This window comes from Mycteria americana, chromosome 7 (genome assembly GCF_035582795.1).
Source record: "Mycteria americana isolate JAX WOST 10 ecotype Jacksonville Zoo and Gardens chromosome 7, USCA_MyAme_1.0, whole genome shotgun sequence".
Classification (NCBI taxonomy): Eukaryota; Metazoa; Chordata; class Aves; order Ciconiiformes; family Ciconiidae; genus Mycteria; species Mycteria americana.
Genome location: NC_134371.1, coordinates 65,208,451 through 65,233,406, shown reverse-complemented (window position 1 = coordinate 65,233,406; position 24,956 = coordinate 65,208,451). Strand labels below are relative to the sequence as shown.

At 38.5% G+C, this 24,956-nt stretch overlaps 1 protein-coding gene across 1 annotated transcript in view; it reads left to right on the top strand.

Annotated features, from left to right (window-relative positions):
• The first annotated feature begins 262 nt into the window (after positions 1–262).
• Positions 263–24,956, top strand: part of DAB1 (DAB adaptor protein 1) — a 123,626-nt gene continuing 98,932 nt past the window's right edge. Inside the window, exon 1 of the mRNA XM_075506647.1 lies at positions 263–369. Within this exon, the coding sequence (XP_075362762.1) occupies positions 303–369 (67 nt within the window). The 5' untranslated portion in view covers positions 263–302. The remainder of the gene's footprint in view (positions 370–24,956) is intronic.

Below are 24,956 nucleotides of genomic sequence, written 5' to 3'. Positions count from 1 at the left end.
TCTCAAACAGGACTAGATGACTTTGTTTAAGCATCTAAAATTGTGGGCAATTGACTCTGTAGACGAAGAACTTCATAGGTTTCTTCCTCAGTAAGCTTGCGATGTTTTAGGGGTTTTTTATGTTTTAAACTCAGAAAATGACTGTTATTTTTGTTTCCTTCTTTAACAGTACTTGGAAGGAGTCAATGAGATGAACTGTTTGGGTTATAGTATCTGAAAGGCTAAATTATTCTCTTGAAGAGACGTTCTAAATGAGCCTGACCGAGATCCTGGGTCTGTGTGAAGAGGACTAAGGATATAGGATGTCAACTGAGACAGAACTTCAAGTGGCTGTTAAAACCAGCACAAAGAAAGACTCCAAAAAGAAAGGTAGTGACTTTTTCTCTTTATTTGTATGTATTTTGTACTTTAATCAGCTCCTACATCAACCACCTTTTATGCATCTGTGATTCTTCTGTTATCTCTGCACTCAGTGAAAGTAAAATTTGTGAAGCCCAGTGGAAGTCTGGTATGGGAACATGGGATTTGATTCTCTGACGTAAAAAATATATCAAAATATATTTAAAATGTAAGAAAGAACTTATGTATTACAGTTCATTAATTTTTACTCTATGTGTATATTGCAGTTGTTTCACAAATGGAAATACAATTTTAAAAATTACTCTTAGCAAAAGATAACTTTTTTCTCTGTTGATAATAACTTTTCTTCTAAAGGCTTTGTTTCTACTTTGTTTTGAACTAACCAGAGCTTAAATGCACTTTCTGTTACTGGAGGCTGAATCTTACTGACACTTTGTAAAGTTACAGAGAACTCAGTAGCAATCTATAGAGAGATTAATTGTAATGTGGTAAAGGAAATATAAACAAGAAGGAGGAAAACTCAAAATTAAGGAGAAGCTATGAATGAATGCACGGTTGGAAAAGTTCATAGTTGTATTTACAATTTTGTGTCAGATTGTAGGGCAGTTCTTTGGACTGATAAGCATGAGAAATGGGACTATATGAATTGTTGCTTATGAACAGGAGTACTGAAAGATTTTTAGTAGGGATTTTCATCCTTAGATTTGTATTAGTATTTTTATTGCTTATGTCTTTAAGTGCTGTTGAACTTGGAGGCCACAACCTTGAATTCTAGCGGTAATTCCTGTTGTTCTGTGTAGCCGTCTTTGATTTTTTTTAAAAAAAACTTATACAGATAATGAAATTGAGATTGAAAATAAATTTAATATTAATTGCTCAAATAAAATAAAGTAAAACAAAAAGAAAAAATCATAATAATTTTGATACTTGAGGCAGCAATTATTTTCAGTTTGTCATTCTGTTTCTTTTTGTGGGTATATAATTTATCCATTTACTTATGGGGATTTTTTACATTTTTTTAAGACAAAAAACATTCTCATCTTTGCTCATAAGTGTGTGCGTTGCAAATTTTACTCATCTTAGATATCTAATAAATAACTTGTTCAACTTCTGGGCAGCTATACCTTTTACTGCGATGATTCTATCAAACTGGTAATTAAGGCCTTGTGTTTGCTATAGCTTTTGCTTCAGAAATCTTTATATTAACATTTTTAAAAAGAGACACAGCAATTAAAAAAATTTAAGCATTTGTTTGGGAAGATGGTTTAGAGTCCTTATGACTACTCTAGGCCTAAACTCACGAGGAAAAAAGATTCATTTAAGACAAAAAAGCTGTAATTTGGAAAGGTAAAAATAGGGGAACTTTTGATGTAAATGAGAATGTGATCTGAGAGAGATGTTCATCAAGGCAAGTAAAGAAAGTAAAGATGTTTTGGTTGTATGACCGCTTAGTATTTTTGGGCAGGCAGGAAATTAAAAAACGTCAGTTCTTTGGAATACGGATAACATCTTTTTTATGTATGTCTCCTATGTTATTTCTTCTGCTGGAGGGTGAAACTTTTGAAAACAGCAAACAACTGTTTTAGGAACTTGGTGTTTATGTTAATAAAATTCAGCATCCACCTTCTAAAAACATTTTCATAAATCATAATAACTGAATGCTTCTCTGCACAAAATCTGATTCTATCCCCCAAATGGAAATTCTGAGAATTACCTTTACTGCTGAGAAGTATAAAATACATTCTGTGGCAGCGATCAGAGCTCCCTGCAGCACGTACAACTATCTGAAGAACTGGAAGGGACAGCGTACGGCAGTAGCACATCTCCAGAATTAATCTGTATTGTATGTGCAAGTCTGAGTGGATCCGATCACATCCAGGCATCCGCAGGCCTCGCGGTACAGTGAATGCTTTATACAGACAAGGCGTACAATTCAGATGGTGTTTGCTATTCAGATCCCACGTAATGAAAGTCAAAAGAAACTTGGTGTGCTCATTTACTTGTCATTGAATTGTATGTATTTGCGCATATTTCAACAATGAGCCTTCCCCTGTACAGTGTGAATGATGGACATGTGAAAAACAGGGAATTTTTTTTTCTTCTTTTTTCCCCAAGTTCATTAACTGCGAGCAGTGACAGGTAGCAAGTACTAACATGAAGTGTCTAATGTTACTAATCAATGAGTTTGATTATGCAATGGAACTGAGTTTTCCCAAGAAATTAGTCTTTGCTTTATAAACAGAAATTTTAGCTCTAGTGTATTTCCAGTGAATCACGTTTTGTTGTACTTCTGCAAGAGCCATGCAACCATTTCCATCCAGAGCAGGGAGAGGCCTCTTTTGCTGTGTTATCTACTGTTCTGGTAGTTCTCCTACCATCTGCAATTCACAGCACTGCGCTGAGAAAGAGCAGTAAGTTTGATAATACCTTCTTAATGGAACAACTGACCCGCAGGTGTGTCCCACGCTGAAGATCTGGAGTGACTGAAAGGGGATACGGATTAGTATGGAGTTAAAGCACGGGGCATGGTTCTTTCTTGATCTCAGCATAAGTCTTCTGTGTGGTGTCAGCTAAATCTTTAGATCTCTGTATCTGTATAAGGATATAGTAAGGTAGTGTTTCTTATTTGATGTGTTGAAATAATGCAAAGCTTAATTCCTAAGCTTTGTAAGGTATATGAATATAAAACATGATAAAATGTTAGATAAATGCAAACCGCTATTCTTATTGAAGTACAATGGCTGAAAAGAAAACGGTGGTTATTCAGATGATGTGACTCATACATCAGATGATGCGACTCGTACATTCGTGGTATAGTGGCTATCTTGAGTTAAAGGCACTGCAACATCATTAGTGAAGCAAACAATTTAATAACCTGGACGGGTTAGAGGATAGGTCCAGGAGGAGTCTCATGATATTCAGTGAGGGCAGTGTGAAGTCCCACTACTGGGTTGGACTAACTCCCTGCAGCGGGGTGGGATGTGTGTTTGAAGTTCTTCTATAGTTTCTTGTAATTGCTTTTAGGCTCTGTTGCATAGATTACTGATTTTTTTGTGACAGGCAGCTAGTTTGATTTCTGCTGCAGATGGGGCACATGGCATGAACGCTCCTGCGAAGTTACAGATTTTACCAAACATTTCTTTTATGTGTTGGAAACACTTACCTCTTTTTGTATTCATATGGAATGCAATTCTCTTACAAGATAGTATTAAGACATTTCTCATTAGGCACAGTGTTTTTACAGCCACAAGCTTTCTAGTCATAGTCAACTCCTCAGTCTCTCTCCGTTATCATCAGAGCTGGTTTGTAAGACAGTGTTCTGCTCCAACACTGAAGGATTATTACTACCGTTAGGACAAGAACTTGCATACAAAATCCTCTCAGAAGCTGATATTTAAGTAGAATCATAGCTGCGAAACTCTAACATGTGGTAGGTAAATTCAATATTAACATGATAATATCAAATTGTAATTTTCTATGTTAACATTATCACCCTGGATAATCTTAAAAGTAGGCTATTAAAAATCAAGTACTAATTTTGTGTTTTATTCAGTCAATATTGATCTGATGGATCTAGAATTCGATGGGCTCTAGAAATGCTACCTGGTCATACTCCCGGCACAGGGTAGGAGTTTTAACTGACTTGAAGATGTAGTTATGAAAAAGGAGGTGAGCCGAGCACCTCCCTTCCTCTCCAGATTGTCGCTTTTTGCTCGATGTACTGTGAAGGTACTTACCAGTTGAGGAGCCATGTTTCACCCTGCCCTCCACAGCCCTCCTTTCTACATCTTACTCCATCTTATGAGCTTACAGCACACTAGATGCTATTAGAGGAGATTATATTTCTGCCATCCCGCACCTCCAGCCGTAATCTTCATGCCACTCTTGGCTGATATCGTCTAGTAACTGTGTTGTAATTACCTTTTTTGAGATCTTGCTCAAATTTTACGAGGCATCCTGAAGAGGTTTCATGTTGCTCTCTAAAAGGAAATAATGCAAAATTCTCAGGAGATTTAGAAAGCTCTGTTCTAGGACCGTTTTGGTGATATTTTTCGTGTGTATATGACTGCCAAAAATCATGTGTTCTTTAAGAAGCATTTAGAGAATTAATGATTCAAATAATGCACTTAGAGGCTGGGTTTGTTGTTGGTTTTATTTTTTTTTTTTTCATTTGTTTATGTCATCTGGTTCATTGAGAGGTGAATAAACATTAAGTGGTTTTACCATTCAGGACAGGAAATTATAATTTTTTATTAGCCAAAGTTGTTAGAAGCATAAACCACGTTTGTCTTGTAGTACATGGGGGAAAAGCCATTTTATAAGTGTGTATGGATTATTGAATCAAATGGAAAACATTTACTTGAGCCTATTGGAATGAAAATTGATTTAGAAACCTCTTTGGGGAAAACGTGTTGCATTGATGGTGAATCCACACTGATAACTGCCTTGGAAAATCCTTTCTTGCAAAATTAACTTAAACAGAAAAACTGAAATCAGAGATCAGTAAAGAAGTGAGCCAGGCTACCAATTTTAACGCAGATCTGCATCTGCTTGGGGAAGGCCAGGAGACTTTTCTAGGGATTTGGTTTCTTCCTCTTGCACTTAAATTCTGTAATTATTCTGTTTGAAGCTTGGGATTTTTTTGCCAAATCATCTCTCATTCTATCCCCTATATGGAGTCTGTAGTAAGACTTTTGAGTCAATTTTCAAAATTACAGGGACTTAAAAATGGAAGCAAGACACAAAGAGGAGCTCAGGCATGTTGACAATCAGCATAATGATCTTTGATGCTAAGGATCCCCATGGGTGAAATTCCCTTATTTAATAGGTTTCCACTGCAATGCGTGGGAAGCACGTGGCATCTGGAAACAGATTTCACAGTAGGCAAGCTGCCAAGCCAGGGATTGCCATTACTAGCCAGTAGGAACGCGAAATTTAGAGGGGGTGTGATGTGCTACGTCTCTACCAGAGCTAGATGCCTTCTCACAGCCATGAATTGGGCACTTGATTTCGACTGAATGAATATACAAGTTCGGAAGCTCTGCTTGAGGAGGGAAAGCGCGAGCGGACTCCGCTCAGGGGGCTGTTTAATGCCAGGTAAGGAATTACCCTGCTTGCAGTAGCAGAGCAGAGGGTGTTGCCTGGCAGTGCTTTCTTGGTGGTAGAAGATCTGAGTTTGATCCTCTCAGGATCAGGGTGGCAAAAAACTTAAGTGTCCCATTTTAACTGTCTGACTACTAAGTAAAAGGAGTGCAGTGGCTCCGGGACCATTCACGTATAGCGGACTGGGCCTCTGGCAGAGTCACATCTATTTCCTGGGTCTTTTAAACTCTAATGAGAGAGTGGAGTCTGTCTAACTATCTAAAGGAAAACCTTTGCAGCCCCAGAAGCAAAACTCTAGTCATACTAAGATCAAACAGGAGGTACCTAGTTAGTTTAAAAGCCTTTGGGGATAAGTAGCCCTTAAAGAAGGTTATGGTTTTGTCATTTTCAGTTTTCATCATAGGTGCCTAATGCTACCCAAGTCCTGTTTTGGATTTCTTAGACCTCATTTGAATCTAATCTTTGGACTAATCATTGCCAAATTTGAGAGTGGCATGGAGGTTTCTGGTTGATGTGAAAGTTGCAATTTTGCTGATATATAGAAATCTCTATGCAGATTTTATAGGTTCATTTCCAGATTTGAACTTCAGTTTAAATTAATGAGTGAACAATGATGGCTGGGGTTTTTATTGTTTTTTAATTATTATTATTTAACTTTATTTTTACATTACAACTAACAACAATTAAGGCATCATCACTGTAATGAGGCATTTCAAGTTGTCAGATTGGTATAGGTTCATTTGTTTTTCTGATTACATGGCGAAGATTCATGGAAACCAGCAAAATTCAAGTTTTGCTAAAGAGCAATGAAAGAGGGGCACAGTCAGGAGTTTATTTCATTGACGGGGAGTGGATTTGCTTTGTTTCCCTGCAGTAGTTATGAGTTTTTCAATAATTTATAGATCAAGTAACAGCAACATTAATTGATACACTAATTGAGTCCACATGCCTGCCTTTAACAAATCTCTTTTGTGAAGTGGTTACAGACAATATTAATTGCACATCTTTTGAGTCTTGATGTAAGTTATGAATTCTTTCTCAAGTTGAAAGAGGGTGGGAAAATCATTAATTTTGACACTGTGTGGCTGTAATTAACAAGAGTTATCCAATAACCTATCATAAATTAGAGAGCTCATGAATTCTGTTTTAAATACCGCCTTCAACCAAAGGGGGTCCATGGTTGTGTTAATTGAAGCATTCTTCGGGGGTGATGGATGTTGTCTCTTGTTGCGGTTAAAATGTTTACTGTTGTTTTTAATTGAGACACAGGTCTGCCTAAGTTAAGGTTGGAGCTCTTGTTACTTTGCTGCTCCTCAGTAGAGGAATCAATAATCTGTTGAGTGTTAAGAATAACGTTTCCTGAGAGCTTCTGTTATGTTATCATTTCTCAATGTTTTAACAGTCGTCAAAGCATTTCAGTTGAAACTAGTAATTAGGAGCTTAATGCAATGCATGTTCCACAGAGGATTCGACTCATGTAACAGTCATTAAATACAGGGTGGGTGTTACCGTGCTCCAAGGCTGGCTGTACGTTAGGAAGTCTGTTGGTTGCTGGCAGTGAGGATCACCTATGCATCCAGTTCAGCCTGTGCTGTATATTGTTTGTGGCTTCATCCACTTACACTATTAAACTATGTCTGAGATTGGATTGAAATATGGAGAAAGTGAGGGGCTGGGGCTGGTAAGGAGGTAGAACTTCCAAACAGGCAAATAAATTAATTTTCAGGGAACCTTTTTCTCCACTTGCAGTCATTGAAAAGACTCCCAGCAAAATTTGTATTAGGACCTTTGTAAATGGAAAGTTTTGTTTAGAGAGTTTAGGGAAGAAAATTCTGTCATGTAATGAATGTAACTGAGCAGGAGTGACCTAATTCATTCAGATTAGTAACTAAAATGCCTCTAGAGGTTTGGATTAGTAGACATTTCCTAATATGGTTCACATAGAAATATTCTACAGGGACAAGTGTGTTGATGATGATAATGTTTTTATATTATTCTTCATCCAAAGAGATTTGCTTGCCTAATAAATATTAATGAATGACATTTCTGTCAGCGTGTTGCATTATGTGCATTTGAACATTTCTACTTTTCTGAAACATTTTGCCTTTTCCATTGACATTATAGGAAATTCTGCAAGTAATAATAAAATACATCAAAGTGTTGCTCCCTGTAAAGTACAGGTTAGAGGTATCAGCTGTATTGGTAAATGCTTCCATTTTGCTGAAGGGACATCAAAGAAAAGTAAATCTGGAAAATGAGCTTGATCCCAGCAATCTTGGAAGCATTAAACTGCTCACCAATTTCCTCTGAAATAAACAGATAACACTTAGCATTGTCCACATTATTGCAGTGTATACCTTTTCGTATTACTAGGGAAAATTCCTCAAAACTTATATAATCTTATATAATTTATGGAAAGTAATGAGCTTTCATGATCTGTGTACATATGGGGGAAATGTAAATTAATTTCAAAGGTGGTTAGATCTTTGCATCAAAAGCCAGTGCTGATCTCTCAATTACTTTCCTAAGATTACACCACAAATCAGGGCAGAGCTTGATATGTAATCTGAGGGTCCCGTTTCTTATTTTGTGCTCTAACCAATATGTTTTGCTCTCTCAGTAATGATATCACAGGAATTTCATTAGTCAACTTGTGCAGAAAAAAGTGTGGCGTGACATACAAGTTAAAGGAAACATGCAGGTTTCAGACTGTGTATTTAAGCAGCCAGAAATGGCAGTGTTTAGCTAAATATCTTAGTAAATTAGTCACAAAAACTTTAGTTGAAAAGTAAGTGTGTCCTTAATTTTTAATGTCATGGGCCTTTTGAACACTGATCGCTTACTGTTAAGAAAAACTTGCCCACAAAATGGGTAGCCTTTTGAAATACACTGTGGCTGAACTTGTAAGCCCTTCATTCATGCCTTATGGCATATTCCTCTTTAAGAGCTCAAAGAAACATATAGTGAATTCGGCCAAGTAATAGGCTCAGCCTCCCTGTGATAAATATGCCAGGCCCAGACATTCACTGTGCTCCTCAGGAGTAAAGAAAAGATGTGGCTGTGATTCTTGTAGATGATGTGCTCTAGCTATGTAATCAATATTCACATTATTGGCCATCCAGGATAAAGGTAATATAATATGTAATGCATTTGGGTTGTCTAACGGCACAGTGGATGAGTGTGTTTAAGTATAACATTCCTCTTGAAAATGAATTCCTCTTAGAAATAAACCTGTCCTCAGAAATAATTACATATTATTTGTATTATTTTTAACTAAACATTGTTATATGTAATAGCTAGTGTTAGTGTAAAGACAGGAAAAAATGCATTTCTCTGCTTTTATAGTTGGTTGGTTTTGCAGATGAGACAACAATATATTTAGTTTGTTTAACTAAATAATGTGTTTGTGTGGGTCTTTTGTATGAAAACAAAGAACCGAATAAAAAGCAAAATAATTTTTTCAGTTTTTTAAACGAGGCCAATTCTTAGTGAAAGCATGAGTAGGTGTATTATATGCACTTAATTGAATTTTGTTTTACAATTCTTTCAATGTGTATTTTAATGCAAGTCTCATGATCAGATCTTAATGTATATGTATGGATTTTGAACAGGCATAGTGAGTATGAAAAAGAATCAAGGTCCCCTGCAATGTGAGCAGCAAGAAAGAGAAATTTTTTTTACAAACTAGCAACGGATGCCAAAGACAACTGAATGCTTTTGTTTTTGCAGGAAAGGAGAAATCAGAGTACTTTTTGGTAGCTTTGCTGTCCCAGGAATATGCCCCAAAAGATGTGTGTAAAATCCTGGAGTCCTGCATGAAATAGGTTTTGGATACAAAGGAAGATGTGTCTCTCTGGAGGGTGACAGTGCAGGAAGCGTGACAGAGCCAGGTAGTGAATGTGGAGACATTGCCAAGTGTCAGACCGGCTTCTGTAAGTGGGTTCTGGCTCCTGTGAAATTGTGGGAAACCTGCATCCTGAGAGCAGAGTGGTGGCATGCGATAATTGTACCAAAAGCAGCAAGGGTAGTCCTCATGCCATGTATCTCGAGAGTTTTTCTTCTCCTGTTCATCTGCCGTAGTGGTTTCTATTGCTAGTTTTCTGGTGCCTACAGTATGAAAATCATGAACAACTGGATGGTAGACTGATGGATTATGCACTTTTGATCCTGTTAAGTCACTTTTTTTGAGTGACAAAAATATTCTTTCCCTGATAGTATTAAGAATTCTTGCTGCTTAGAAAAATACAAGGCTCTCTTTGAAGTTCAGAAAGATTGTAAATTCAATGCATAAAGTTACTGGTACTCATCAGCTGTTCACTGAAGACCTCCATCATGAGGGATCACCTTCTGAAACCTTTTCTTGTCTTGAATGACTTCTCATTCTGCATTCAGATGCAATTCACACCAGAACTGCTTTGCATCCCGCTAGCCCAGAGCTCAGGCTGCAGAGACCTCTATCTGTCCAGCTCCATGGACATGTTAATGCCTCACCATGAGAAGGAGCTGTACCATGTTTCACCGTTAGTGCTCTGTAGTGAGGCATTTTCTAAAGATGATCCATCTTCTAAACCGTGAAAGAAGGGAGCTCTTCCCTGCTTGAATCTGTGTAGCCTCTGTGAACAGAAACTGTACGTGAATCCAAGCCGTAAAGGAGCAAATACTTTAACACTCATTGACATCTTCCTTTCTACTAGTAACAATAGTGAGGCCAAAGCTAATATCCCAGCATTGAACTAACCTGAGATTTGGAGAAGGCCATCTTTCAGTCTGTTGCTGTCTGTACAAGCATGTATGGAGGCACTCTTGACGTCTTACGTGCCACACTTTTCTACTTTGACACTCCCTGAACAGCCGGTGCCTTTCCCCCACAATCTCTCTCCATAGATGAGGATCAGTGGAGTTGACTCACTTCTGATTTAGACACAGTGTTTATCCTGTTCTTGTTGCCCAGGCTGAAACACCAAACAATAGAGGTTATCACTTATTTGCAAGCAGGTGAGTTTACACACTTTATTTACTATAGCACTGTTGGCTTTTCCCAATTCCTTTTATTTATGCTGTTATGCAGCACACAAGGGCAGTTGCCAACACAATATCCATTATTATTCTGACACGAACAGAGTAGCTTTCACTTCCATTTCTTGCGGACAGCATTACTCATTGCTGCAAAACAGCAATAAAAATAGGAGAAGTAAGGCAAATTCTCATTTGGCTGCTGAGTTGTAAAAACGCCCTTCCTTGCTCCAAGTAGATCAAGTTTGAAGTGGAGGTGTGAATAGTGTGTGGTCTCTCTGGGCTTTGTGTCTGCTTTGTGCTGATTGTGCTAGGGAAGAAAACATGCTGTTGCTCCATCAACACGAAAGTCAGTATGCGTGGAACCAAAGATGTTAACACACTCGTGTTTCCAGAATCTTCTGTTAGAGGTAATTGAATCTGGTGGGCTACAGGGCCCGGGGGATTCATCCTCTCCCAGCCTGATACAAGGCTGCTGTGGTTTGGTGTATCCAGGTCCAGGCTGCAGCAAGGTTGAGCACGTATTCCCGATAGGCATCTACACACACGCACACGTACATACACGCTATAAACAGCCATACATATCACCCACACAGAGCAGAGCTTTTACCAGCACCCACATAATCAGAAACAGCACCTATATACATGAACAACACAAATGGCTCAGTCCTGTTCCTCCCCTCTGGTTGATCAGGTGTGGAGTTTCCTAGTGGACACACACACGCTCTCTCCCTACAGTTTTCTCCATAGGTGATGTTAGACATCCAGTTTGTCCAGTAGCTGTCCCTCCCAACATCAGTCTCCTCCAGTTTTTGGCACCTGAACCTATGTGCTCCTCAGGATTGCAGCTTCTTGCTGCAGTGGCTGGTGCTCAGACCTCTCCTCCTACTTGTCTGCCAGTCTGACTTGAAGTTCACTAGTTCTCCTATGCAGGCTCAGAATGGAGAGCACGCCTACAGTGAAGTCGTGACCCAGGAATAAAGATTGGGCTTAAGGGGAGACTGCAAGTCATGTGCGTACTCCCAGCTTGTGGGTCGGTTTTTTAGGAGGCTGCTATGTAGCACAACAAGCCTCTGCCCTTCCCTGGTTTGTCCTGGCTGTGAAGGGATGATTTCTTTGAGGGTTCCTGGGACAGCATTGTGTCCTCCTACCTTACTCATAACTGACCTCAGTGAATGCAGCTGGGGAAAGGGGGGAGATCCTTCTGGCAGCGGTTTCAGTGGTGGAGGATGTCCTGCTTTGGGAGAGGCCTGCAAAGTTGTCCAAAAGCGCAGAAAGCTCTAGCCTTGACTTCACAAATATTAACGTTTCACAGCAGTTTCTTCTACAAATGACAGGAGGAGCAGCTTTCTCTGGAGTCAACTCGATTTTAAAGTCTACCCCATTTTAACTACTAGCAAATGTTGAACAAGCTAATCTGCACTCTGTAATTACACCTCTGATTCTTTTAGTTTAGTTAGAGGAGAAAACGTATAGTGAAAAGGATGATTAGGGGAGTGAAATGAAATTAAGCATAATAAGTCTTTTGAGGTTAGCTATTAATTTCATTTTTAAATATAAAATTGCCATCAAAGTAATAAGAGGGTAATATTCGCACGTCACAATAATGTGGACTAGCATGCTGATAACTAGGTGGAAGGCAAAAACATCAGTAGTAGTTGACTGAATTAATCTTTTTTTTTTATACCTTGTGTTGCCTGAATGAGTTATACATTGAACTCAAATGTACAAAGTCACATAAAGTGAATTAAATGCATCAGGCAAATTGGGTGTACTCTGTACTTGGGCATGGCTTAAGTTTAATATTGATATAGTTACCTATGTATGTTTAATGTTTGCTGTATTTACTACTGTAGGGATGTTTATGGATTGCAGGTTTTTAAAAAAATGCAGACTCTGAAGTGTCTCTTTAAAAATAATGTGTTATCAGCCCTTCTCAGTGAAACTGGATGTGGAAGAACACAGCCTCTACTGTTGTGAGCATGTCAAAAAGATGGCAATGCTAGAAAGACACTAGAGATCAAAATGAAAGCTACCTACAGAGTTCTTTATCTGTCTCACCTATTTTCTTTCTCTTTGCTAGACTTATAACTAAAGCAATATATCTATACCTCTGTATTTAATTGCACTAAAGAAATGCTGGGGCTATAAGGTTAAGCACGGAAATTCTAAGGAAGCACAGACTCAAAGTTGCCTGTGTAAGCCTAATTTAACATCCCTTCAGGATATACATTTTCATACAGTTTTTAATGAGCTGAGCTCATATTGCTGTTTCCTGGAGACCTTTGCCTTGTTCAGTGAACAGAAGGGCAGTGGTCAGAGAATGTGCTCCATTTGGTGCTGCTTTTTATGCTTGACAGTCAAGATGGTGCTGCCTGCTTTGTTTGCATGATACCCCAACCCGAATGTGAATACGTGGATGTTGATGGAAGCACCAGAAGATCTAAATTCTTTACATCTTAGAAAAATTCTTTTCATATATACTTATTAAAAAAAAAAGTCTAGCAACAGGTAGAGGTTTCTTTGTTTGTTTGTTTTTAAAAAGGATTTGAAAGATTTTAAGAAGGCAGTCTGATAAATAACTTTTGCAAAAGGTCACATCATAGGGACATGAAAGGAACTGGAAGAAGAAAATAGTCGCAATATCCAAGCTGACAGTGGTGCTTCAGTAAAATACTCAGGTAGATGTAAAAAGGAAGACAGATTGGCTCATGTGAGAATCCAATAAGGCCATGGAAATTGTAGGTGTTCAGGAATTACTCTTGGATATTTTTTCAACAAAATGAGCAGATATGTTAACAGAGGAACTTTTTATAGAGAAGTATTGTTTTCAACTAAGGCTTCATTAAGGAAGCTTCCTCAGATGCAAGATAATGTTTCAGAAAGAGAAGCTTTGTGTCAGAAGAGTTGAGGATCCCTCCCATTAACAGGGACAGGAGAAGAGCTTGACCCTCGTGCTGATTGTGGGGCATGATTCTGGGGGGAAGTCCCATAGCTCTGGTGATTACCCTGGGCCACTTTGGCATATATATGTGTCTTACAATTTTCTTCATCCTTTCTTCCTTCTTTGTTTGCTTTTGCAGCTCCCTTTTCCTTTTGGAGAATATCACAACAGGAAAAATCTGAGTATTTTGAATGTGGATCTTATTTTTGAGCCAACCTGAGCTGGAAGAAAGGAACAATAAGTTTAAAATGAATAGTCTGAATGACTGGAAATCAGTGGAGGGCTTCAGAGGGGTGCAGTCAGAGCAGTATTCAGGAGAGGTTATTTTGGCAGCGTTTTCTGAACAAATAAGAGATGACCAGGAACAAGTGATGAGAAGAGACTGAGATTGCAGCAGTTGTGAAGAAGTTGGTTAAGATACGGATGCTTAACATGGCCACAGGGTTAGAACAGAGAGGGATGAACAGTCTTTAATGATACTAAGAGGAGGTTTATTAGAGGTCATCTAATTCTATTTAAAATGATGGAAAGGCCTGTACTTTGCAGCTCATCTGTATGTGCATATATTAATGAGGTCCAGGATAATGCAGGTTTATCTTCTTTCTCTTTAGGCTAAGTCCTTCCCTACTAGGCAAGTGTAGGTAGTCCCACTAGACTACTTACTTCAATGAAACAAACACAACTTGGGTGTTCAAAAATAGCTTGAAAGGAGTTCTAACAACCTGAAAGCCTGCTTTAATGCTAATTTGTAGGTTCATGGGTGGTTTTTTTTAATGTGGAGATATTTAAGAGAGCAACAAGGATCCTGGGGTCAGATCTTGTGAAAGCAGTGAACCTTCATTGTGTTTAAAAACATTTAGGATGTTATATTAATTTCATTATTTGTTCATTTTAAATTATCTCATAACCATTTTCAGGGACATGGTCATTTCAGCAAATAAAGATAAAGTAAATATATATCACATATATTTGAAAACCTAGTAAACTCTCTGCAGTAATTCCTTAATTCAGTAATTCCTCATATTCTATTCAATGCATAAAATGCCAATATACTGAAAGGATTATGAAGATCACAGAGGAGGTTTGGTTTTGGTTTTGTTGTGGGTTTTTTTTTGGTTTTTTTTTTTTTTTTTTTTAATCTTGTGGTGGAACCAATCATTTGGGGCTAAATGTCCACAGAGCAGTTGGATACAGGAATTTTAGTAAGTGAAATTATTGTGTGTTTATATGAAATACTTCATGTATTTGTATTAAACTCCTCGGTTCTTAAAAGGTAATTTAAAAAAAATATTTTGAGGGAAGGTTTGGATCCTTTTCATAATGAAGCAATCAATGCAAATTTAAAGATGCAATAAGAACATTTATAAACATACTAGAAAATGTATTTCCTGATGATCATCTGTTAAAATAGACAAATATAAAGATGTCACTTAACGAGTAACCTGATTTGATGAGTCTTTGTTACTCGAGTCCCATTGTACAGTAAGACTTTCGCAACGGAGAGAATTTGAAGCCTTGTAATTTTGAAAAGCAACAGTAGGAGTTGTTTTTCACCTTTTACTCTAAGTTCAGCTTCCAGGAAAGTCATTTCAACATTTAATGTATTTTTGAATATTTTATAATGAGAAAGCTCATTTCTGTAACAACAAATGCAACTCCATCTTTTGTAGTGAAGTACCAGACTCCTGGCAACACTTCTGTATCAGCTTGAAGTCAAGAGTGGCAGCCTTTCTTTTCTTCTGTAATGGTACCCACAGATTGTGGGGTCTTGAGACCACAGGGCCTGTTGGTAACACAAGGCGAACCGCAGAATTTGATCTTCAGCAGTTTAACCATTTACGGTCTAACGAAGTGTGGAATAAACTTGTGAGTAAGTTTTTGTGGGGCTGGAGTTCAAAAGACAGAAAGAACGCATGGGATGAGGGTGAGTTTCTTCTTCCTCCCAAGAAACTCTCTCATTCAGAGTTGTTGGCAAACACAAAAGAGAAGGCAAGTCTGAGCTACAACTTTGTGCGGAATTATCAAAGAGGACTTTTATGTTTTATTAAATTTGTATGCTGCATATTAGACATTATTTTCCACTGCTGAATTGCAGGGGAATGCGCTAGTTAGAGATAGAAGGGGGAAAAGATACCAAAGGCGCATCTCTTAGTGTGCTTTTTTTCAGAAATGTGAAGATATCTTGAGAAATGTAACTTGAAACTCATGTGAATTTACTGACCATCAGATGAACTCAGCGAGGTCAGTATTACATATTCTGTCCTTTCTTTATGCTCCCTTCTATACAATATATCTCCAGCAGATAAGTCTAAACCATTACAACATCATCTTTTGCTGATGCCGTATAATCTCTGCAGGCCAGATTTTTGTCATTTCTGTTACCACACTAATTATACCCAAACACAAGTTTGATTCCCCCCCTGCCCCAAGCAGATGATGTTTGGAAGAGACTGAATTCTCTAAGGTTAGTAATGAAATTTCCATTTAAAGTAACGTAGTTCAAAGGGAAAAATTTCCCCTTTAGGTTTAGACCAAAGGTTCTAAAAGCCTGAGATGTGAAAATAAAGAGGCACTAGCTATAAATACCTTTCAAATTATGTCTCTTTAGACTTGCTGAAATGTGTGGTTAAGCTTGCTTCTTGCTGCTTTAAAATGTTCAAGGTTATTGGCCTGCATTAAACTCAAAACCCTTTAAATACCTTTTTTTTTTTTTAACCAAGTTATTCAGAACTGACAAGCTGAAAGATTTAGAAATGGGGATCTGTGAGGGGGGCAAAAAACCCTAAATTTGAAAAAAGGAACTGGGTATTTGATCGTAAAAGAAAAAATTAATATTTTTACACACAAAAGTGAATTATTTTATTTACCAATGGTAGGTTTATAACACAACCAATTCCCTATTGCCAGTACTGCTTATGTAAGTCGAGCATCCCTGGAATATGGGTATTTAGTCAGCCGGACTTTCATGTCTAGACAACATTACTGTGCTTATGCTGGTATGACCAAGGCAAAATGTTCAGAGTACCTCACCTTTCGAGTATATTCCTTTGCCAACATTTAAAGTAGGATTTTCATTTGATCTGTTGTGTATGATGGGCATTGAGGTCTGAAATTTCATAGTCAATATGTTTCTATTCGTCAGAATTTCATTTACTTAGAGATGTTAATTTACTAATTTGCTCACCTCAGGCTTAATAGTAGTATTAAGTTAATTCTAAGTCACAACTGTTGAGGGAAAGGCTTCTCTTCATGCAAATTTCAAGTTTGAATCTGGAATTCAACCATTAGATGAGAGAGCTTGGAGTCCAGCTAGAATAGTCTTGTCCCAGTGTATGCACAGCTGGGTCAGTTCTTGCCACTGACGGTATTCCTCCAAATGATGATGTGTCATGTACCAATTTAGAAAGGGAACCGCATCACAGCCTGATGCCAAGGCTGGCAGTGAATCCCAACAGTCATTATATTAAGCTGAAGCACTAGATTCATTGTATGATTGGAGGTAGCTCTTAATGCTCCCTTTTTAAAAAACCTTGTAACACGTAAGCGGTATTAAAGATGGCAAGATTGTGCCAAAAGCGTTGAATAACTCTGAGTATATCAAGCCATTGTATCCTGCAGATTTTTATTTCATATGTCAGATGGAGGTGTGGCTAAAGCTTCATATTACTTTCCTTTAATGTACTTAACCTTTGTACCAAAAGCATTTTTATTCATGTAGTTGGTAAGTATGAAAGGAGATTGGAGCAGCATGCCATGGCAAAACTCTGCAAATGCTGTAATTGTGGTATTAACCTACTTCAAAGCCTTAGGAGCACGCTCACTTTGTGAGGGTAGTAAGAATGTTTTCATCACTCCGAGTTCACTGGCAGATTTTGAAACCAAATCATGTTCCTTATATTTGTGTCTTGAAGTGGAAGGCTACAGTGGAAATGGTAAGTTCCATCTTACATTCCACTTAGAAGAATAAGAATTTCTTACACATTTTCTGTGCCTGTATGAGAAGGTTTGTATTTATTGCTGCTGTGCATAGATGCAGAGATTTTCCTAGCACCCGGAATGTTGTTTTAGGAAAAGGAATGAACGACTTGGTATATCCCAAAATAATTTGCCAGTCAGCTTTGGATTTCAGCTTACAACAGCTTATAGTCATTACAAGTGGAGCCCTTTCAGCTCTTTAGGCACAAGAAGTGAGTATAGAAGGCAGTGCTCTTGTACACCATGTACAGTTTTCATGGTTGCAATACCAAAGATTCCATATGTCTAAAACTAACCTGGTTCTTTAGTTAGAGACCCAGGTACAGAAATTCAGGTCTGGTCAGGTTTGTACCCAGCTGTACATAACCTGATGCCTCTTTCCAGTTCTTATCTCCTGCAGCTGAAATTCAGCTTTCCAGATTCACTAGCATGATTTTGGGAATACTGCTGTATGTGAACAGCCCTATTAACGTGCGGGTGTGTTCAGAGGAAGTCACATGGAACAAGTGATTCATTAAAGGCTGAGTTGACCCCAAAATGGAGCCTTCAAGGAAAGAAGACTAAGAAGGGGAAAGGAATGGAGGAACAAGATTGCTCTAAATAGAGGAAATGGTCTAGAAATGCCGCTTTTTCAGAAGGTATTGAACAAAATAGTAACCTTTAGAAATGGTTTCATGTCTTATTTATCATTTGAGGATCAACTTTTGTGTTCTCTTTACTCTTTATTTTTCACATTAGCAAAGATAACTAGTGCAGGTTTATACAGAGATGATTACTGGAACTCCAGGGAATTGGGATGTGGCAGGGAAAGGATCTGTTGTGAAAAGGCAGGGGGGGCATCGCCAGTGGAAGGACAGGGAAATTCTTTGTTGAAAAAGCACTTCCATGACAGCAAAGCCATCAGCTACTGTCTGGAAGAGTAGGCAACGAGCAATACCAGGGAACTGAAGAAATGCAGACATTAAATATCATTACTGAGGGCCATCCAAAACTTGTGTTTAAGACATCTCCTGATATTAATCCAGAGTCACACTGTATTGCAGGCATCTAATTACTCTTGTACTCCTGCTCTCCTGTATTTTCCCTGAAAAGTGTCAAGGATAAAACCCCTGTGGCTGGCACCAGTCTCATACTGCCTCTCAGAGCTTGCACGATTGCAGTGCAGGCCTGCAGCTGCTTTCCTGCTCGAGATCTCCATATGGTAGGTGCTACTAGTTGGGTTGACCTGTTATCCATGGACCAGCTGCTCCTAGGGTTTGTGTCGCACAGTGGGACACAGAGCAGACGGTTGTCTCACCTGGCGAAGCTCTTGGCTGAAAGCAGCCCTGCTAGAAGGCATGGCCCACTTGCAGCCCAGCTGCAGGGCTCAGTAGTTGACACAGGAAAGGTGCGTAGTCTGTACTGTTCTTGGCTATTGCTATTAATCCGGTTTATTAATTTTCACTAGCCATTGTGCCTGAATCAGCCCCACAGAACTCAGTACATGGTCATGGCACTGCATCTTTGGCATGCCTTGTCTCTTTAAAAAGAGAAGAAGGTGGGAGCCATTTCTAGATAAATGATCTCTGATTTCCTTTCAGTTAATTTTTAGTGAGAAGAAGCAACAGCCAGTTTTCTGGTTTTAACCCCACTCATAATAATAGCGAGTTGGCAGCAACAATGAAGAAGGGAAAATTCACACCTTTACAGCTAAACATTTTGTTCTGAACTGTATTTTAATTACAAAATGTCACTTCATGGTAAATGAAACTTTATTCTTCTACCTGTTTTCAATTAAGTTTTGTTTTTAAAAGGAAGAATAGGTTTTAATAAGGCTCAAAATACATAAAAATATTTCATTTTTATTTTAGTGAAACAAAGAGGATTTCAATATTGAATCAATATTGAGTAACTTGAAGTTATCTGGGCTGCGTGCCTTGGTTTCTTGCTGTCCACGTTGCTCTTTTTACTGGCCAGGGTCACCACTGGCTGCGGTGGGTGTTATGGTTCCAGACACTGAAGTGCTGCATCCCAGATACTAGCAGAAGAAGTCAAACCAGCCTTGTGCTTACGGTTCCTCCATGCTTAGAGTCTTTATGGAACTATGCACACAAACATGGACTTACTTTATGATTAAGGATTTTGCCTTAAAGGAAGAAGCTGTTTCCAGGAACTCCAGAAATTCCAACAGTACCAGCAAAAGGATTACTATTTTGTCTTAAAAATGAAGTTGAGCCTTTATTCTCTATACGTGCAGCTCAGTGTTTGTCACGGCTGTATTCCAGAGTGCCTGGTCCTGACTCAATAATTAGACTGGAGATATTGCATGACCTCAGAGATTCATCCGGAGCTAAGAAAGTTAATGAAAGCCGTGTAAGTGATAACTGTAGATGCATAGGAAAGTGAAGTATTCAGACCTTTCTTGCTTAGTGTTCTCCGTGAGCAGCAGCACCCAGTTTGAATCACCAGGAGGTGACTGTCGTAACACCAGCGAAGAGCAGCTGGAACTTTGTTCTCGGTGGCTTGAACATGTGCACTGAAAAACAATTGCAGCTGCCTCTGGGAATGAGAGTTACCAATAGAGCGGCGTAGGTCAGCTTGGGCAGAGATGCGCTGACATGTTGTTCAGGTAGTATTCTTGATAGCTTCCATTTGTTTTTCCAGTTAAGTGGAAAATCTAACCTGCGAATCGGAAACATTTTGTGAGATAGTGAAATAGATGTGTTTTAACTAAGTAAAAACATGCCTGAAAGGAGCGGGAGTCTTTACTCTTCACCTCTCTCGGGTAAGTTTGGGCTTGAAAGATAAAGGTCTCTGCTGATAGTTAGATCTTACTGTGGTGAATAAACATGATGCTGTAAAATAACAGTTTTAAATTGACTTTTGAGGTAGTGGATTCATCAGAAGACAGTTTACTAAATACATTCTGTCTGGATCCTATCTGAAGTGCTGTTATCATTCATTAAGCTCCAGGCTGAAGTATCTTTGGTGAGATTTCATGTAAGCAAGAAACCTACCACAAAGTGTTTACACTCTTGTGGGAAAATGAGAAGAGAGAATTAATTTTTTAGTTTGCTAGAGCTGTCCCACTTAAGACAAATTTGCTGGGGACTCTGCTTTGGAACTAATGCAAAAGTTTTGCACATTTAATGTGGTGGCCTGAGCTCTCGGTTGTTCCAAAACAAATCTGCTGAAATCAATGCAGACAATTTTCCCACAAGTTACCAAACCAAGACAATATTTTAAATTATATCTCCTGTTAGCCGAAACCAGGCTTCTTCAGTACGGAAATGTGTTTTCCTAGAATATACGTTTAGAAGTGGACTGTTGTATTTCTGTGTATTTTTAAGACTGTAAGATAAAATTGTGTTTGTTTTTCAAGATTGGCCATTCCATCCTGGTTAGGACTAGCTGAAATATGTAAGGATTGTTATCACGGTGAAGAAACAGAAATCAGATCCATTTCATGTTAGTGCTGATACGCCTGGTTTGTTTATTATTGTTGGTTTTATCTATTCGTTTTCTTTCTAAATATAAGTGACCACTAAATTGAGATTCATAAGGTTTTGCTGGAGCAGAAGAGTGGATAATTACACAAAATAAACCATAATGTTTAACTCTTTAATTGAAATATAAACATCATAGGAAACTAAGGTGTGCCCGTTATAAAATAGGCTGTGGTACAGCAAGAAATACTGGGATGCTCATGGGTTTATTAGTTTCCTCATGAAACTTTATTTTTGTGTTTTGGGAAGTGAAATATGTTTCTTGAAACCATTACACATGCGTCATTGTTTTCTTCATTATGTGAACAAATTATTTAATCTCCCGTGTTAATTCTGGAAAGTTCCTGTAGAAAGTAAAAAATTATGGCAATGTTACTGTTGGCACAAGGCAGGCATTTTTCTGTAACACTTTAATTCAAGCTATGCACGCTTACCTGGAAGATTTTGGAGGTGACCAGTTCCAATGTGGGTGTTGGCTGAGACGGTCGCAGCAAGACGGTTGTACCCGTAGGCAAGATGATGATGTGCTTGTTGATGTTGGTGCCTATGAAGCTATTTATGGATTTACAGTTCAAAACAAGCATTTAAACATTACTAGGAAATTCAGAGGCAACCAACTTTCATGGCAATCAGGAATGAAGTAACTTAAAAATAGTTATGAGCAGCCTCCATTCATTAGTGTGTGAGTGGCCTTGTGGAGTTGCTGAGGGCAGGGGATATGGCAGTGATTTCAGGAAATCAATGGCCCAGGCATGACGTTGGCATGGCACAACGTTTAGATAAAAGAAAATTTGAAAAAGTAGCGCTATCCTCAAGATGAAGGCTTCCCCCCCCCCCCACTCAGCTAGACAACAAACCCACAAAATGTTGCAGCGTAGACAAAGCCCCAGATTGGCTAAAAGCCTTGAATTCCACTTACTGCTGGCTGCTGGGCAGCGCATCAGCTACGTCCAGGCTCTTAATGGAGCGCTCTGGTAAGGGAATGTGATTTTCTCTTTAAGATACCTGAAATAAAGCTGATTCTCTAGGAAGGAGAGATTTTAAATATCTTATCGTTATGAAGGTATTTTTGTCCCCAGCTGCAGGAATAAACATATATAAACACAAAATAAACAAACTCCAGGTTTGCTGCTTGCCGAATCGTGCAAAATACATTGAGGAAAATAAATATCAGTGATTTTTCTAGTTATCCTTTAAATGTGAATAAATACACCTTTCAGTGAAAGGTCTGCCTAGTTTTGGTAATGGTCAACATAATATGGGTTGTATATGTGGCAATTTAATGCTGTGAAAAATCTTAAGGCGGTAAGAGAGACATGGCAAACCCCACAGCAGAGTGTGTTGGAAGAGGAGCAGGTAAGTATTTTAACACCGAGTAGCTCCTAAGCATGCAGAAGGTTTATTTTCATTGTTAGTGAAAAAGGCAGAGCGGTTATGGAGTGCAATTAAATTGGAACTTCTCTAAAATGTTCATTTTCAGCGAAATCGAATGAAATTGCTACTGAGGAGGATGGAAAAGCTGCTTCAGGAATCAAACTGCTATTAGATTCAGTGCTTTGTAAATGCTGCTTGCTCTGTGTGGCGCAAGTTCATCACTGTCACGTAACATGCCCATATTCACTGAAAGAAACCTTTATTTCTCTTTTTTAGGCCCATTTTTTCCCTCAGTCTCTGATAAAGACATACATCTTACTGTAACGTGTAAAAAGCTGTAAATATTTCCATCTCCTGCAGGTAAAATATGCAGTGCGACATAATTAAAATATGGAAATATTCACCGTATTTCTTAACCATTTTTTTCCCTTCATTTGGCAGCACGTTGTCAGGACATGCCTAATGAATCCAGTCTGCAGCATGGCAACAGAAGCTGATCTCGTTCCAGTTTCCCTTTATGAGTTAACAAAGAGAGAAAAGTAGGAAAAGTGTGTCGATGGCATCGGAGAAAATGACAGGCGGCTTCAGGGGCAGGTGTTGCATCTGCACAGCTCTGAAGGTGTCAGTGTGCCTTAAAGCACACTTTGGACTCTGCTTGTAGGAAATTGAGAATTCTGCCCAAGGCAGATAAAAAGGAAATACGGGTTTGAACAACTTTTGTAAAAATAACTTTGGCAGAAAATCCTCGGTTTTTTTTTCAAAAGGCATGCAGAAATCACTTCAGCCTTGTTTTCTGAGGTTTCTTTTTTATTTTTCTTCCACTTTTATTCAGCTGTTTGGCAGATTTAGGCTATATCACGCTTGAGTTTTAAGGAAGTTCTGACAGTTTCATATTTATGACTTGTCTTCCCTTGAAGAAAACTGTCATGCTGAATTGAAATTAGACATACTAGCTGGTCTGTAATTTATTTCCTTAAACTATTTACAAATAGTATTTCCTTAAACTATTTACAAATAGTATTGGAGCATATCAAACACTTTTAGTGGTGCATTTTTCCTGAACTGATTGCTTTCAAAACACCTGCTTAAATTTGTCACTTTATACTTAACGTCCCCTGTGTGCCGAGATACCATTGTAATCCACATACACCCAAAGGGGAATTTTCTCCCCAGTACTGGAGGTCAAATCACAGTGAGGGCTGCAGGGTTGCACTCCTGCTTCTAAGATGAGGTACAGCCCGCTGGAGTAAAGGAGCTGGGCGCCGCACCTGCGGAAACCTGCTCCGCTCCCTCCCTGCCCTGGCTTGAAGCCGGGATGGTTGGTAACCTTCTCCTTTTCACGGTTATTGTTTGCTGTATAATTTGGCTGTTTATAGGCAGGAGTTTGTGTTTATGAAGTGAGAGTGTGAGGCTAGTTCTATATTTATTCTTGACAGAATGAGAAGCCTGCTGAAGAGGAAGAGCCGTACAAGCTTTTAACCTTTGTCAGGACAACCACTTTGCATCACGGCTACTTGTTGGTCGGGGCAGCATCTTTATTAGAAGTCCAAAGAATAAGTAAATACATGTGACTGTTCAGGATTTGTGATACTTTGGTTTTCTTGAACTCTTTTTATAGTCTGAATCTAAATCACAATTTTTCTTTTCAAATTGGATTTAGTGGGATATTCCTGAAAAAGCTCCATTCTTCCTTACTTCCCCATCAATACGGGCAGCCTAGAAGTGACTTTGGGAGTATAGGAATTGCGGTATTTGCAAATACACAGGCAGAAGATTTCTGTAATACAGCTGTTAGTCTTTATAGGTTTACCTTCATAATTAATTAACCATAACTCTAAATGAAAAACTGTTTAGGTTTTTTTTTCTTTTTTCCTTAGGTGGCCTGAAACACAGTATTTCAAGTAAATTGTCTTTCAATGTCTTCCCAATTTAATTTGTTTCACTTTAATTACTGCTCTTTGGCATCGTTACAGTCTTGTTTCCGTTTCTGTCTAAATATAATGTTTCTGCGATGCTTTTCCAGAAGTTGCAGCTAAAGAGCAATACCAGTGGTGCAGAGGAGAAAATGATAATGCATACGCAGTCTCACAAGGATGAGAGACAATGCTTAGCGTGGTTTATGGAAAAGAGCCAAAGCTTAACTTTTATGAATTACTAGAAGAAGCATTTTGTAATCATGAAACAAAACATCATACAGTTATTGAATTCAGAACTTAAACACTGGTCAGTCACCAACCAAATCTGTGTATTTGTTTCAGGTATGGAAAGAGATTATTTTCCTGAAGCGTCAGGAGCTTCAGTGAACTGCAACATCTATTTTGATTTGCCCTGTCCTTAATTTTTCTGGACCTCCTATTGCTGGGATTTTCTCACTAAAACTGATTTACAACAGTGTCCTGGGAGGTGTTGCTAGCCAAGTGCAAGGATTGTTTCATCCTAGAGGCCTTCTGCAAACCTGGCTTGCCCTCAGTATCTTCTGTTATTTCTTCCCTTATTATACCCATATATCCTGAGACCGAGAGCTCCCTCACAATCCTACTCATTTTTTCACGTTAGTCTGAGACTTGCTTGAAAAAAGTTATTCTATGCGTATTCTTCCATAATACGCTTTCCATGAAGGTTTCCAGAATTAACCTGTTATTTAAAATAAGCATCCTTTTGCTACCGTGAAATGGAAAATAACCTGGTAAAAAGATCCTGAC